This window comes from Alexandromys fortis, unplaced genomic scaffold (assembly GCF_014885135.2).
Source record: "Alexandromys fortis isolate MF-2015 unplaced genomic scaffold, M_Fortis_MF-2015_v1.1 scaffold_39, whole genome shotgun sequence".
Classification (NCBI taxonomy): Eukaryota; Metazoa; Chordata; class Mammalia; order Rodentia; family Cricetidae; genus Alexandromys; species Alexandromys fortis.
Window position 1 is genome coordinate 8,549,810 of NW_026067918.1, and position 14,527 is coordinate 8,564,336.

The 14,527-nt window shown below is 55.6% G+C and overlaps 1 protein-coding gene across 6 annotated transcripts in view; it reads left to right on the plus strand.

Annotated features, from left to right (window-relative positions):
• Tmem94 (transmembrane protein 94) overlaps positions 1-14,527 on the plus strand; it is a 34,800-nt gene that overhangs the window by 18,980 nt on the left and 1,293 nt on the right. For 5 of the 6 annotated variants that reach the window (XM_050140281.1, XM_050140282.1, XM_050140283.1 and 2 more), the window contains 29 exons: positions 2,661-2,780; positions 2,993-3,120; positions 3,374-3,510; positions 4,128-4,330; positions 4,745-4,896; positions 5,224-5,326; positions 5,518-5,604; positions 5,806-5,922; positions 6,188-6,244; positions 6,529-6,633; positions 6,774-6,938; positions 7,305-7,514; positions 7,773-8,088; positions 8,404-8,577; positions 8,905-9,007; positions 9,085-9,302; positions 9,989-10,170; positions 10,245-10,383; positions 10,825-10,940; positions 11,081-11,180; positions 11,496-11,604; positions 11,730-11,919; positions 12,205-12,282; positions 12,518-12,603; positions 12,856-12,937; positions 13,368-13,516; positions 13,612-13,706; positions 13,819-13,912; positions 14,066-14,236. In XM_050140281.1, the coding sequence (XP_049996238.1) occupies positions 2,661-2,780; positions 2,993-3,120; positions 3,374-3,510; positions 4,128-4,330; positions 4,745-4,896; positions 5,224-5,326; positions 5,518-5,604; positions 5,806-5,922; positions 6,188-6,244; positions 6,529-6,633; positions 6,774-6,938; positions 7,305-7,514; positions 7,773-8,088; positions 8,404-8,577; positions 8,905-9,007; positions 9,085-9,302; positions 9,989-10,170; positions 10,245-10,383; positions 10,825-10,940; positions 11,081-11,180; positions 11,496-11,604; positions 11,730-11,919; positions 12,205-12,282; positions 12,518-12,603; positions 12,856-12,937; positions 13,368-13,516; positions 13,612-13,706; positions 13,819-13,912; positions 14,066-14,236 (3,986 nt within the window). The remainder of the gene's footprint in view (positions 1-2,660; positions 2,781-2,992; positions 3,121-3,373; positions 3,511-4,127; positions 4,331-4,744; positions 4,897-5,223; positions 5,327-5,517; positions 5,605-5,805; positions 5,923-6,187; positions 6,245-6,528; positions 6,634-6,773; positions 6,939-7,304; positions 7,515-7,772; positions 8,089-8,403; positions 8,578-8,904; positions 9,008-9,084; positions 9,303-9,988; positions 10,171-10,244; positions 10,384-10,824; positions 10,941-11,080; positions 11,181-11,495; positions 11,605-11,729; positions 11,920-12,204; positions 12,283-12,517; positions 12,604-12,855; positions 12,938-13,367; positions 13,517-13,611; positions 13,707-13,818; positions 13,913-14,065; positions 14,237-14,527) is intronic. The other variant, XM_050140279.1, reaches the window with a different exon arrangement.

Here is a 14,527-nt window from a genome sequence, read left to right on the forward strand (position 1 = left end):
AGGAGAATTCCTCTTCAATTCTGTACCAAATACTATACCAAATTCAAGGAATTTAAGGTACAGTGAGAGAGCCAGACCTGCAAATCCAGAATCAATTCCATAAGGTACAAGTTGAGAGCCAGGTTGTCCTGATGCCCTTAGACCCCAGACCTGAAGAGCAGCTCTGGGCTTTTGGGAACTGCTTGTCCCTCCCACGGGAGATGATATTTGAGCTATCTTGAAGAAGCAAGAGTTGCCTGGTGGCAAGTATGTCCTTGGTCAGGAAGTACGCGTCCCTTTGCACGTGAGCTGAAGGAGCAAGGGCTGCAGAAGGAAGAGCAGGGAGAGGCTGGGAGGCCACAGGCTCCTAAGGCCTCACAGAGCAGGCGCAGGACCGTGGCAGTAGAGGAGAGGAGGCTGCAGAAACGGCTCAGTGGAGAAACATGCCTGCCATCAGCCTGACAACATGAGCTGGGTCCCGGGGACCCATGTGACGGAAGGAGAGAACTGACTCCCGAAAGTTGACCTTTGACACAGTCAGTCAATCAAATATCATAAAAATGTAAAGATAAAGGGAGTCGGCTGTTGAGGGCTGGGGTATTGCGGTGGGTTTGGAAAAGGTAAAGAAGGGATGGGAAGGAAAGGTGTGGGGGCCAGGTTAGAGCCTGGGGTGGTGCAGAGGTGACTGGGTAGTGGTGGTGTGGGAGGAGAGGTGACTGGCACGGATGAGTTTGGAGTTTGGGATATTTCCTGTTTCCTGTAAAGCAGCTCTGAGGCAGTCAGTAGACAGGCCTGAGTTCAGAACGGGCCTGGCCGGGAGTGAAATGCAGGTCTTGGAGCAGGGAGGTGGCAACGGTGGCAGAGGTCTCCTGGGAACATCCACCAGCTGGCAAGGATGGGCTGTGGGGTGAGAGGAGGGAAGAGCAGGAATGAGTGGTTCTCAACACAGAAGGCTCAGGTGGAGGTCCCTGTGCCTCCACTGTGGAAAGGAGAGGGGCCGAGTCGCGGTGCTGTCTGTAAGAACGGCTAGCTGTCTCTCCCCCTGAGATTATGTCCTGCTAATTTCTAGTGTCACAGACCCTGTCTTGCAAAATAGCGGTGCTAGAAGGCGAAGGTGGCAGGGTCTTCTTTATTTTAATTTTTAAACATTATTGTGTGTGTGTGTGTGTTGGTCAGAGAACAGCTTGCAGAAGTTGGTTCTCTCCTCCTACCACATAGGTCCTGGGGGCTTGGACTCAGGTTATCATGCTTAGCAGCCCACACCTTTACTGGCAAAACCATTTCACCAGCCTGCTGTAGAAATTCCTACCACCAGTAGCCTTTAAGTTACCCGCCCACTTGGGCATGGCCTCTCATTTATGCCTATGTAAAGCGTGCGACTGGCCTCTTTTCTGGCTGTGGGATTTGATTGCTGTTTTCCGTTCCAGCAGAGGATTGTGATTTGTGAGTCTACCCCTAAATAAATAACCCTGTCTCATTCTCAATTCTGAGCTAGTGTGGGATTTCTTTTAAGTGTCCTTCTTCTTCTGGTGCCCCACGATGGGCGCCAGTTTGTAGTAAGAGGGACTGCTTGTTGGTTCCCGGCCGCTTAGTCCCAAAATAATCACACAAAAAATGTAGCAATTAAACCACTGCTTGGTCCATTAGCTCTGCCTTCTTCTTTTTGTGTGTGTGTGTGTCCGGGGGTCTTGAGACAGGTTTTCTCTGTAGCTTTGAACTTGTCCTGGACCTAGCTCTTGTAGACCAGGTTGGCCTCGAACTCACAGAGATCCGCCTGCCTCTGCCTCCCGAGTGCTGGGATTAAAGGCGTGCACTACCACCACCTGGCAGCTCTAGCTTCTTATTGGCTAACCCTTACATATTAATTTAGCCCATTTCTATTAATCTGTGTATCACCATGTGGCGGTCTCTGGCAGTGGCTCCATGGCTTCTCTCTCACTCTGCCCTTCTTCCTCTCACCAGCCAAAAGTTTTTCTTAAATGCCTTCCCCAGGAATGATTAAGAACAACATCTGAGTTAACTCTCTTAAAGAAAGAGATATATTCCAGGTGGTGATGGCACATACCTTTAATCCCAGCATTTAGGGGGCAGAGGCAGGCAGATCTCTGAGTTGGAGGCCAGCCTGATTTACAGAGTGAGTTCCAGGACAGCCAAGGGTACACGGAGAAACCCTGTCTCAAACAACCAGAGGGGGTGGGAGAGCAGGAGAGAGAGAGAGAGAGAGAGAGAGAGAGAGAGAGAGAGAGAGAGAGAGAGAGAGAGAGAGAGAGAGAGAGAGAGAGAGAGAGAGAGAACAGGGCAGGGTGATGCATGTCTTTAATCCTAGTACTTAGGAGGCTCTGTGAGCTCCAGGGCAGCCAGAAATAGATGGATAGACCTGCCTCAAAACATAAAACAATAAATAAAAAAGAAATAGATACCCTCTGGTCTGTGAAATCTTGAAGTAAAATGGGGTAGGGGATGGGGCTGGGAGCAGGAAGAGTTGGAATGGGGCAGGAAGACCACCCGGCTCCATGGGTCGATGGTCTAACGACGAAATGAGTTGAGAAAGTCCTTTTTTTGCTTTTCTTTTTCACTTGGCTATAAGGAGTGTAGGGTTAGGATGGGGAAGAAGACCTGCAATCAAAGAGTGAGTCTGGGCAGGGCCCTGGGAGATGCTGACTGTTTCTATCACCCTGCAGGGAGAGCCCCCCTTGGCCCTGGGCCTGTCTACCCGGAAGGCCCTCAGTGTCCTGAAAGAACAGCTGGAGGCTGTGTTGGAGAAACACCTCAAAGAACGGAAGAAATGTCGCACATGGAAGGTGACGCTTCCTCCAGGGTGACAGGAGCATGGCTGCACAGGCAGCGAAGCAGGGAGGACCTGTCTTAGGGACATACTGTGCTTGTCCCCTGGACACTTCACGTAGTCCTAAGTTCCAGTTTACTGGGAGTGGTGTCCCACCCAGCTGCTGGAAGATGTGGGCATACTGGGGCGAGCTGGGAGACTCACTGCCTGCCTGTCGTGTTGCTCTAGGAGACGTGGAGAAGCAGCTTCCTGCACCTTAGCAACCGCTGCTCCTGTTTCCACTGGCCGGGGGCTTCTCTCATGCTGTTGGCTGTGCTGCTGTTGCTGTGTTGCTGTGGGGGCCAGCCAGCCGGGAGGTAAGCATGGACCATGGCTTCTGCCAACTCACTTCTAACCCCTCGGCCATCCCAGGGCTCTGAGGGGGCTGTTCCCTGAGCTGCCCATAGTGACATAGAGTACAGAAGAGTCCCCTTTCTATTGACTGGGGACAGAGGTGCAGGAAGCAACCAAGACCACTTTTAAAAGTGGCCAGAGGAATGGGTGGAGGGAGCTGGCTGGGAGGCCTTTTCTCTGGAAATGCAGGCCGTTCTCTGTGTCCCTCAACACCAGCCATGGAGTGGAGCTGGTAAATGCCTCTGCCCTGTTCCTGTTGCTGCTTCTGGATCTCATCCTTATCGGGCGGCAAGATCGGCTGAAGCGCCAGGAGGTGGAACGCAGGCTCCGGGGGATCATTGACCAAATCCAAGGTGAGGCCGAGGGTCAGAGCAGTCTCTAGGAATGAGGCTCTGTGACTTGTCAGAACACCGCCAGTCCAGACCCAGCCAGGCAGGTCTGGGGTGACAGGTGCCTTCTGTGGCTCCCTCTTGCTTCTCCAGGCCATCCCAGATGCCACACACAGCTCCTGAGAGCTGCTTCTGCCCAGGCTCCAGCTGTCCTGTCCAGCCTCTCCTTGTAGCTCATCTCCATCCTAGAGCCCCTCCGTCCAGCCTGCTTCCTGCTTCCTGCCTCTCTGTTCTGCTCCTCTCCACCCAGATTGCTTCTCCTTCTTTGTCTCTAACTCATGAAGTCTTGTCGTCCATTCTTCCCGGCCTACCACCCATGCTGTCCCTGTCTTCCTGGTCTCTTCCCACGCTGTCCCTGTCCTCCTGGTCTCTTCCCACGCTGTCCCTGTCTTCCTGGAAGTATCTCTTGTTGCCTGGCAGACAGGTTCACTCCTGTACTCCCTCCCCACAGTGCTGGAATCATTCTTTATTTATTTGTCACTAGGGAAGGATTCTCAGGGCAGGTGTTGTTGAAATATGGGGTGCGTTTGCATGCATGGGATAGATGTGCAGAGCCTGTGCTGTTGTTTTGTTCTCGTTAGATGCTGTCAGGGACGGAAAGGAGATCACATGGCCGAATGCCATGTATCCAGACCTCCACATGCCCTTTGCACCGTCCTGGTCCCTGCACTGGGCTTACAGAGATGGACACCTGGTGAACCTGCCAGTTAGCCTGTTGGTAGAAGGAGACATCATAGCCCTGAGGCCTGGCCAGGAGTCCTTCGCCTCTCTGAGGGGCATCAAGGTAGAGGGAGCAGCTGGGGGAGGATCTGAAATCCATTGGGAGTCCTGAGGCTAGACTTTGAAGCTTCCTGCCCAGCGTGGGGGTTACCAGGGCACCAGGGCAGGGTTGAAACCGCCTCCTGCTGTTGCTCTGGCTCTTCCTGGAAACCCAAGTCCCATAGGGCCCACCCCAGCAGGCTCATTGCTAGAGGAGAGACCATGACCTTGGGGAGCTATTTCTACTTTGGCTGGCTCTGTCCGGAAAGAGTGGTCTTGCCAATCATAGTGCTGGTCATGTATTCCTAGCCCTGTAGAGGCCAAGGCAGAAGGATTGCGGGTTCCAGGGCAGTGTGACTGTCTCAAGAAACCCACTCCCCGTTCCCCAAAGACCCACAATGCACTCTGATGGAGCCTTTCACTCCGTCTCTGCTGGCAGGAGGACGAGCACATTGTCCTGGAGCCGGGAGACCTGTTCCCCCCCTTCTCTCCACCGCCCTCCCCGAGGGGGGAAGTCAAGAAGGGACCACAGAACCCCCAGCAGTACCGGCTCTTCCGCGTCCTGGAGACTCCTGTCATTGACAGCGTCAGGTAGCACTGCCTTCCTCTTGTCCCGCCCCGCTGGTAGGAGGCACCTGTTCAGCGTCTTGTGAGCATTTTTAGGCTGAGGGAATAGATGGTGGTGGCTACAGCCCCTCTCTCATGGCACTGTGCGGCCCAGGCTGGGGCTAACGCTGACTAGGGAATTTCAGGACTTGGAGGTATTTAGTGATGGTTTGTCCAGGAGAGAGGCCCAGAACCCTTTCGAGGTTTAGCTGTATGGCATCTTGCCCTCAGAGAGACTTGAGGGTTGCCGTGCTTTTTTTTTTTTTTTTTTTTTTTTTTTTTTTTTTTTTTTTTTTTTTTTTTTTTTTGCAGATGGTGCCTGGACATGGCCCTGTTGCGCCCAGTCACTGCTCTGGACAATGAAAGGTTCACAGTCCAGTCGGTGATGCTTCACTATGCCGTGCCGGTGGTCCTGGTACGTGAGGGACTGCAGGATAGGGAGAGGGCCAGACATGGGTGAGCTGCGGGCCCAGCCCAGGGGAGAGGGCATGGAGAGGTCAGAGTGAGCCTGCAGTGTGAATAGCAAAGGAAGGGGCCTGCAGCTCAGTCCCTCTCCGGGGAAGTCACTAAGGCTATGCCCCTTCTATGCCCCTTCCGTCCCCACAGGCTGGCTTTCTCATCACCAATGCCCTGCGCTTCATGTTCAATGCTCCTGGGGTCACTTCATGGCAGTACACCCTTCTCCAGCTCCAGGCAAGGGCGACCCTTTCCTCCCTGTTGAGCTTCTCTGTCCTTCTCCTCCCTTCTGCAGCCCGGGGTGTCTCAGGGTTTAGCTTAAATCAGCTCCTTCCAGCTCCCTGGGGGATGGCTGTGTGGCAGGGCATCCCTCCCCTTCTTCCTCCCTTTGCAGCAGCATCTCCTTAGGATCCTGGCATGTGGTTCGTTCTTTCTCAGGTGAATGGCATGTTGCCCATCCTCCCTCTGCTCTTCCCAGTCCTCTGGGTCCTGGCTACCGCCTGTGGAGAAGCTCGTGTCCTGGCCCAGATGAGCAAGGCCTCACCCAGCTCCCTGGTAGGTTGTTCCAAAGACAGTGGCAGGAACAAAAAGAGTTAATTGGCTGTGCCAGGAAGTGGGGCCTAAGTCCAGCTCCACCTTGGTTTTAGCATGTTGAAGCCCTGGGAATCTCTGCATGGTTTCAGGTACTTTCTGTTACCAAGTAGGTTCCAGGCCAGGCCCAGGGGTGGATCCCATCAATGAGCCCAGGGGTGTAGACATGGGGGTCTTTGCGAAGGTAGCTGTCTCCTCATCGATGCTCATCCTGTCTCTTTTTGTGTAGCTGGCCAAGTTCTCAGAGGACACTCTCAGCAGTTACACTGAAACCGTCTCCTCTCAGGTAAACTGCTGAGATAGACGGGGTTTCCTCCAGGCCCCTGCAGGTGCGAGGATCTCCGTGATTCTCTGGCCTTGACCTCCAGCTGTGCTCTTGGAGCGCTTGCCCCCTCCCCCATCCCTGCTGAATGTGTGCATGATCCGGACCTGATCCTGTATCAGTATCTTGTCCCACAACTCCACTTGCTGGCGTCTCCTGGACTCCTCTTGATTTGGGTCCTACAGGCTGTCGTCAAGGAAATAAGACTGAGCCCCAGATAGCCTCACAGACTGTCTGTCTCCCACCAGGAAATGCTACGATGCATTTGGGGTCACTTCCTGAGGGTGATCCAGGGGACATCGCCAACGCTGAGCCACAGCGCCAGTCTGCTGCACAGCTTGGGCTCTGTCACGGTGAGGAGACCCTGCGGGGAGGGCAGGCCTGTTGACTGGACCTCCTGCTGGGTCTGGATGGTCGTCTGTCTGTTTGTGTGTAGCACTGGGCAGTTAGACTAACACTGAATCCTTACCTAACCCTGCTTCTTTTCCTCCAGGTGCTGTGCTGTGTGGACAAGCAGGGGATCCTGTCATGGCCAAACCCCAGCCCAGAAACTGTGCTCTTCTTCAGTGGGAAGGTGGAACCCCCTCACAGCAGCCATGAGGACCTCACAGACGACCTGTCCACCCGCTCCTTCTGCCATCCTGAGGTAGAGGAGGAGGTATGGCCAGCTCCCATGGAGGTCGGTTAGGGTGCTTAGTCTCAGCTGGGCCTGTAGCCTTTGGAGAGTGAGGCTTAGGAAGGAGAGAGGAGCTCCGGATTCCTGGGTCTTCTGAGTGGTTAAGATGAAGGATGAGTGGCCAAGTGTGGTTGCACATGCCTTTAATCCCAGCACTTGGAAGGCAGAAGCAGGTTGATTTCTGTGAGTTCGAGGTCAGCCTGGTCTACAGAGTGAGTTCCATTGTTTCAACAACCAAAACCAAAAAAACCTAAGGCTAAGGCAGTTAGGAGCCCAGAACTGCCTCTCTCCCTGTTCCTCAGGAGCCATGGGACTCTGGTCCGAGACCTGTGCTCCTGTTCTCCTCAGCCCCATGAACGAGATGCCCTCCTTGCTGGCTCCCTGAACAATACCCTGCACCTTTCCAACGAGCAGGAGCGTGGTGACTGGCCTGGCGACGGTCCCAAGCCCTCGGAGCCCTACTCTCATCACAAAGTACATGGCCGCAGCAAACACCCATCGGGTTCCAACGTGAGCTTCAGCAGGGACACTGAAGGAGGGGAGGAAGAGCCCAGCAAGGTAAGAGGAAGGAGACAGCGTAGAGAAGCCACCTTGTCTGTCCCAGGCCTTCCTGCCTCCCCTATCAAAGGGAAATAGCTCAGTCTGAACCAGCGGGGTTGGAAGAGCAGAGGAGGGAGGCACATGCCGCCTTCTTCCTGACGGAGGAGAGCGAGAGCACTGGTACCCGGCTGGGGAAGATGGACTCTGCTGAGGGGCTGCTTGGGCATCAGGGCCTTTTCCCACCTCCTCCCAGCCTTATGCCCACATTTCCTCCAGGCCCAGCCTGGGACAGAAGGTGATCCTTATGAGGCCGAGGACTTTGTGTGTGACTACCACCTGGAGATGCTGAGCCTGTCCCAAGACCAGCAGAACCCTTCATGCATCCAGTTTGATGATTCCAACTGGCAGTTACACCTCACCTCCCTCAAGCCGCTGGGCCTCAACGTGCTGCTGAACCTGTGCAACGCCAGCGTCACCGAGCGCCTGTGCCGCTTTTCCGACCACCTGTGCAACATCGCTCTGCAGGAGAGCCACAGTGCGGTGCTGCCCGTGCACGTGCCCTGGGGCCTCTGCGAGCTGGCCCGGCTCATTGGTACGGCGGCGCTGGCACTGACTGTCCCTGGCATGGCATCCTTTTGTTGTGAACGTAGCCACCCTTCGCTTTCTAGTCCGGCACGATGACTAAATGTTGGGATATAAAGATGGCAGGAGCCGGCCAGGTCAACTAGATTCTGCCTTTCCACCTGTTCCGCAGTGTAGCTTTGGAGCCTGTCCTATAGATCAGGGTGGCCTCAAACTCACAGAGATCCGCCTGTCTCTGCCTCCGGGTGCTAGGATTAAAGGCGCGTGCCACCATTGCCCAGCTTGTCTCCTCTCTTAAGGCCCTTTGTGCTGTCCTTGTTCATAGGTTTCACTCCAGGGGCCAAGGAACTCTTCAAGCAGGAGAACCACCTGGCACTCTACCGCCTCCCCAGCGCTGAGACGGTGAAGGAGACGGCGCTGGGGCGGCCCTCCTGTGTCACCAAGCGGCGCCCCCCACTCAGCCACATGATCAGCCTTTTCATCAAAGACACTGCCACCAGTAAGCCTCACCTGAGCTCAGCTGGCATTCAGACAAACCTTCTGACTTGGTGGGCAGAAGACTATACCCTGTCCCATTTATTCAAGTGGATGCTAGACAGCTCCCCAAGTTCTCTGATGTGGCAGGGGCTGGGCTTGGGGACCAGAGTCACAGAGAGTGGGATTCTCCAAAGGACGGGGATTGTAGCGCCAGCATTGCTAGTCTAGCGGTGTTCCATGGTGACTGGCTGACAGGTTCCGCCCTCTGTAAAGACTGTGGTGTGCTGGGTCAGGATGAGGCGGGAGCTGGTTTGTGGCCTCACGATGTGGTCTCTTTCCCCCATCCCAGGCACAGAGCAGATGCTGTCCCACGGCACTGCTGACGTGGTGTTGGAGGCCTGCACAGACTTCTGGGATGGCGCTGACATCTACCCCCTTTCGGGTTCTGACAGGTGAGTGAGGGGCTCTGCTGGTTTGCCTGCCTGTCTAACGGTCAACTCGTCTCACGTCCTCCCTGCTTCTCTGGCAGAAAGAAAGTGCTGGATTTCTACCAGCGAGCCTGCCTGTCTGGTTATTGCTCTGCCTTCGCCTACAAGCCCATGAACTGCACCCTGTCCTCCCAGCTCAATGGCAAGTGTATTGAGCTGGTGCAGGTACCCGGCCAGAACAGCATCTTCACCATGTGCGAGCTGCCCAGCACCGTTCCCATCAAACCCAACATCCGCCGCAACAGCTGGAGCTCTGATGGTACCGTGAGCCTGCGTTTCAGTGGGGATGACATGGGGGCTCCCTGGGGCTGGGAAACCCAGAGCCAAGGAGCTTCAGAGGAAAGTGCCCCGGGCAGTCCAGGGTGGCATTCACAGCCTGTGACATGGGGCATCCCTCAGTTTCTTCTCATCTAAAGTTAGATGCCTTCTCTCCCTTCCTCAGGGGTTTCTCCTGGTGCTCAAGAGGATCAATGTATATAAAAGTGTTTCCTTAGGAAGGTTTAGAATGGCATGTTTATAAAGCATTACCTTGTGAGAATTAGCTCAAACTATTAGAACAGAGGGACATAGACCCTGCCTTCCGTCCCAAGCCTGCATATTTGGCCGTATCTTAGGCCCAGGAGACATGTGTTAGGGGCCTGGAAGAGGGCTGGGCAGCTGAGCCGTGTTTAGCATGGCTCCCAGCATGGCTGCCTCGCTGAGCACCTCTCATTGTCTCTTCTCTTGTGTGTGTTGGCTCGTATGTATCCTGACTCTATGCACCTGTGTGGCTGTGTGTGTGGTCCCCTGGGGCCCTTACGCTCACTGATTTGGGTGTGACCTCTATGTGTGTGGCCCTGGGCTGCCTCCTGGAATCTGCTGGTTCCTCCACGTCCTGACTGGGCTGTGTCCTGATTGTCTTGCCACACATGCCGGCTGGCTTTTGTGTCTTGTGCCCACCTGAAGAAGGGATCGGGGAGGTGCTGGAGAAGGAAGACTGCATGCAGGCCCTGAGCGGTCAGATCTTCATGGGCATGGTGTCCTCCCAGTACCAGGCCCGGCTGGACATCGTGCGCCTCATCGACGGGCTGGTCAACGCCTGCATCCGCTTTGTCTACTTCTCTCTGGAGGACGAGCTCAAAAGCAAGGTGAGCGTGCCTTCCCGTGTGTCCCCACTGCTCTTCCCGAGCCCGTGCCCCTCATCGCCATCCTCCTTCCGCAGGTATTTGCTGAAAAGATGGGCCTGGAGACAGGCTGGAACTGCCATATCTCCCTCACACCCAACGGCGACGTGCCTGGCTCTGAGATCCCTCCCTCCAGCCCCAGCCACGCAGGCTCTCTCCATGACGACCTGAATCAGGGTGAGGGCAAAGGGCACGTGGCAGGATCCTCTTGTTGGGAAGTACAGCTAGAAGAAACTTGCCTAGATCCTGCCTAGAAGGAAGCACACTCCCTCGCCAAACAGCCCCATGTTCTTGTGGGCAGTAACGGGGCTGTTAAAAGTAGAGGCCTGAGCAGGGTGGTTGTGGCTCATGTCTTTATTCCCAGCACTTGGGAGGCAGAGGCAGGCGGATCTCTGTGAGTTTGAAGCCAGCCTGGTCTACAGAGTGAGTTCCAGGACAGCTAGAACTGTTATACAGGGAAACCCTGTCTCAGTGGGGGGGCGAGGGGAAGTGCGGGGGGGGGGGGGGGGGGGGGGGGCTGGGAGTGGAGGTCTGGAGACGGAAGGCTGTACCTTCTGCAGGGCATGACTTGGCCTCCCGGGAGGCTGGCCCAATGTAAGTACAGGCTTTCATCCCCAGTGTCCCGAGATGATGCAGAAGGACTCCTCCTCTTGGAGGAGGAGGGTCACTCAGACCTCATCAGCTTCCAGCCTACGGACAGTGACATCCCTAGCTTCCTGGAGGACTGTAACCGGGTATGATGGTGGAATCTGTCTATGCCCTCAAGTGGCCAAGAACTGATTCAGGAAGTGAAGGGCAGGAGGAGGAGGAGGCAGGAGAGGCGAGTCTCTGCTCCTCCATATCTTGAGACTACTGACATCTCTGCTTCCTCCAGGCCAAGCTGCCCCGGGGCATCCACCAGGTGCGGCCCCACCTGCAGAACATTGACAACGTGCCGCTGTTGGTGCCCCTCTTCACTGACTGTACCCCTGATAGTGAGTACTGGGGCCCCTCCTTCCGAGCTCTGGCAGGGGTGGGCGCTGCATAGCTCACAGGGGATGAGAGTTTTCTAAGAAAAGTGAAAACCTGGGCTGTGTCTAGCTGGGGTCCAGTGGGACCATGCAGTGGGCATGCTCATTTCAGGGAGCCTGGAGTGGGTGGTCATGTGATCTGTCCTGCTGCTGGGTGGGGTTAATGCTGCAAAGAGGGTCCCTCCTCCTCACTGCTCCTGGCCTCTTGACCTGTGGGTTTCTGCTAGCACCTGCCCAGGGCTCTGCCCGCCTGACTCTGTGCCTCTCTCCTCCCCTCAGCCATGTGCGAGATGATAAAGATCATGCAGGAATATGGGGAGGTGACCTGCTGCCTGGGCAGCTCTGCCAACCTGCGCAACAGCTGCCTCTTCCTCCAGAGTGATGTCAGGTCAGGGAGAGACGCGGGGACTGTGGGCCTGGGTCTGGTGGGAGAAGAGGGATGGGATGCTCCAGTCTTGTGGTCGACAGTTCTGACAGTACAGTTCACGGGTGGATTTTCCCTTTACTGAGCAGCATTGCCCTGGATCCCCTGTACCCATCCCGCTGCTCCTGGGAGACCTTTGGTTATGCCACCAGCACCACCATGGCCCAGGCCTCCGATGGCCTTTCTCCCCTGCAGCTATCAGGGCAACTCAACAGCCTGCCTTGCTCCCTGACCTTTCGCCAGGAAGAGACCATCAGCATCATCCGGCTCATTGAGCAGGTGGGCCTCAGATAGGTACTGGGGGTGGCACAGGGCCCTCTGGGGTAAGCAGCCTTGAAGGTGGAGCTGCAACACGTGATACTTATGGGCCCGCTAGGCCTCATGCTTCTCGCCTTCCCTGCCTGTGGGAGGAACAAGTGAAGCTCCCCAAGGCAGTTGAATTTGTTTCTGCTCCTTCCTCATAGGAACACCCGGGCAAATGGCTCTTGACTGAAGCTTGCTTGTTGTAGGACCTGAGAGAGGCCAGGCAAGACTGGATCATTAATTGTCCCTCTTGGTCCTTAGGCTCGGCACGCCACCTATGGCATCCGTAAGTGCTTCCTCTTCCTGTTGCAGTGCCAGCTGACCCTTGTGATCATTCAGGTAAGCCAGGGCCTGCACAGGCATTGCCTCTCTCTGTAAGGGAGGGACAGTTAATGGTCTGAGGAGTCTGGGGTGCAGTATAGCTACATGCCTTGTGTACCCCTCAGCTTGGGAGATGGCCCCGCTGTCAGAAGTGTTCTCTTCTGCTCCTCAGTCAAGATGTTGAGTCTGTTGGGCAGGGGAAGGTAGCCTTGGAGGTCTACAAATTTGGCGATTGTTGTCTCTCCTGGTTTAGTTCCTTTCTTGTCTGGTTCAGCTGCCACCACTCCTGAGTACCACAGACATCTTATGGTTGTCCTGCTTTTGTTACCCTCTGCTCAGGTGAGAGGCCTTGAAGCTGCTCGGTGCCCAGCCAGTAGGGCTGAGGTGTCAGTGGGCAACCCAAGGGACCTAGAGTTTTCTGGCAAGATGGCTCAGGGATCACCTCGGTGCTAGGAGGCAGCGGGGCACAGTCCCTTTGTCTTATTCTGCCTCACTAGACTTGACTTCATCCCAAGATTCTCTGTAGGTGTTCCCTTTGAGAGTTGGGAGACAGGTAGTAACCACTGTCCCTTTACCCACACTGAATTTCAGCATCTCTCTGTTGGGGAAGCCACCACATAGTTCCATCATGTCTATGGCCACAGGCAAAAACCTTCAATCCATTCCTAAGAAGGTAAGTAAGCCCAGGTTACCAGGGCTTCACAGAGAGTCTGGGGGTTGGTGCTGGGAGTCGGCCTAACCTGGAAGACTCTGCAGAGGTCAGGGACCTGGAGAGCTGGTACTTGGCTAGTGGAGGGAGGTAGTGGTCAAAACTGAGAAAGAGCCTTGCTGGGAATGTTGTTCCTGGTCCGTATCTCCTGAAGTGTGACCATTTGCTGAACATGAGAGAGATGAGCAGGCGCCAGGTCTGCCTTGCCGCCGCAGAGGAACTACCCACTACAGGGCTGACGGTCCTTCCGTGGCCCACAGAGGGGCTGCCCGCTGCAGGGCTAACGGTCCTTCTGTGGCCCGCAGAGGGCTGCCCACTGCAGGGCTGACGGTCTTTCTGTGGCCCACAGAGGGGCTGCCCACTGCAGGGCTGACGGTCCTCCTTTATGCCACAGACCCAGCACTACTTCCTGCTCTGCTTCTTGCTCAAGTTCAGCCTCACCATCAGCTCGTGCCTCATCTGCTTTGGCTTCACACTGCAGAGCTTCTGTGACAGTGCCCGGGCCCGCAACCTCACCAACTGCTCCTCAGTCATGCTTTGCAGGTGGGCCCTGGGGCTTCTTCTTTTCCACCCATTTCCACCCCAGCCCATTCTCCTGTAGACCCTCAGGAGGATGAGCCTTTGTCTCCCTTTGGCAGCAATGATGACAGAGCTCCAGCCTGGTTTGGAGATTTTGCCAATGGGTTGCTGTCAGCACAGAAGCTTACAGCTGCCCTGATCGTTCTGCACACTGGTGAGGACGCTGTCTCCGTGGGGCTGCTGACTGCTAATGGGGAAGCCCTGAGGTGGGAGGCAAGGCTTTGGGCCAGTGGAAGCCTTGACACCCCATTGGCCAATCTTTCTAGTCTTTATCTCCATCACCCATGTCCATCGCACTAAGCCTCTGTGGAGGAAGAGCCCCTTGACAAACCTCTGGTGGGCGGTGACCGTGCCTGTGGTGTGAGTAGTGTTTGAGGGGCTGCGGGACAGGGCTGGGACAACAGGTGGGAGGAAGACGGGTCTGTCTGCCCTCCTTGAACTAACTGTCCTGGGAAAGCCGGGGAGGAAGCCGATGACTCCAGGGCCACACAGGGCTGTTCTTTCCCTCCACAGGCTCCTAGGTCAGGTGGTCCAGACAGTTGTGGACCTGCAGCTGTGGACACACAGGGACACACGTGTCCACTTCGGTCTAGAGGATGTGCCCCTGCTGACATGGCTCCTGGGCTGTCTGTCCCTGGTCCTTGTGGTCGTCACCAATGAGATTGTAAAGCTGCATGAGATTCGGTGAGCTTGCAGCCCACCACTCCAGTGGGCCTTGTCCCCTAAACCTCTCACCCCTTGTTGGCGTCCTGCTCAGTCTCTCTCTCTCTTTTTTTTTTTTCTTTTTCTTTTTGGTTTTTCGAGACAGGGTTTCTCTGTGGCTTTGGAGCCTGTCCTGGAACTAGCTCTGTAGACCAGGCTGGTCTCGAACTCCCAGAGATCCGCCTGCCTCTGCCTCCCGAGTGCTGGGATTAAAGGCGTGCGCCACCACTGCCTGGCCCTGCTCAGTTCTCTTGTCTAAGGGGGTGTCAATCT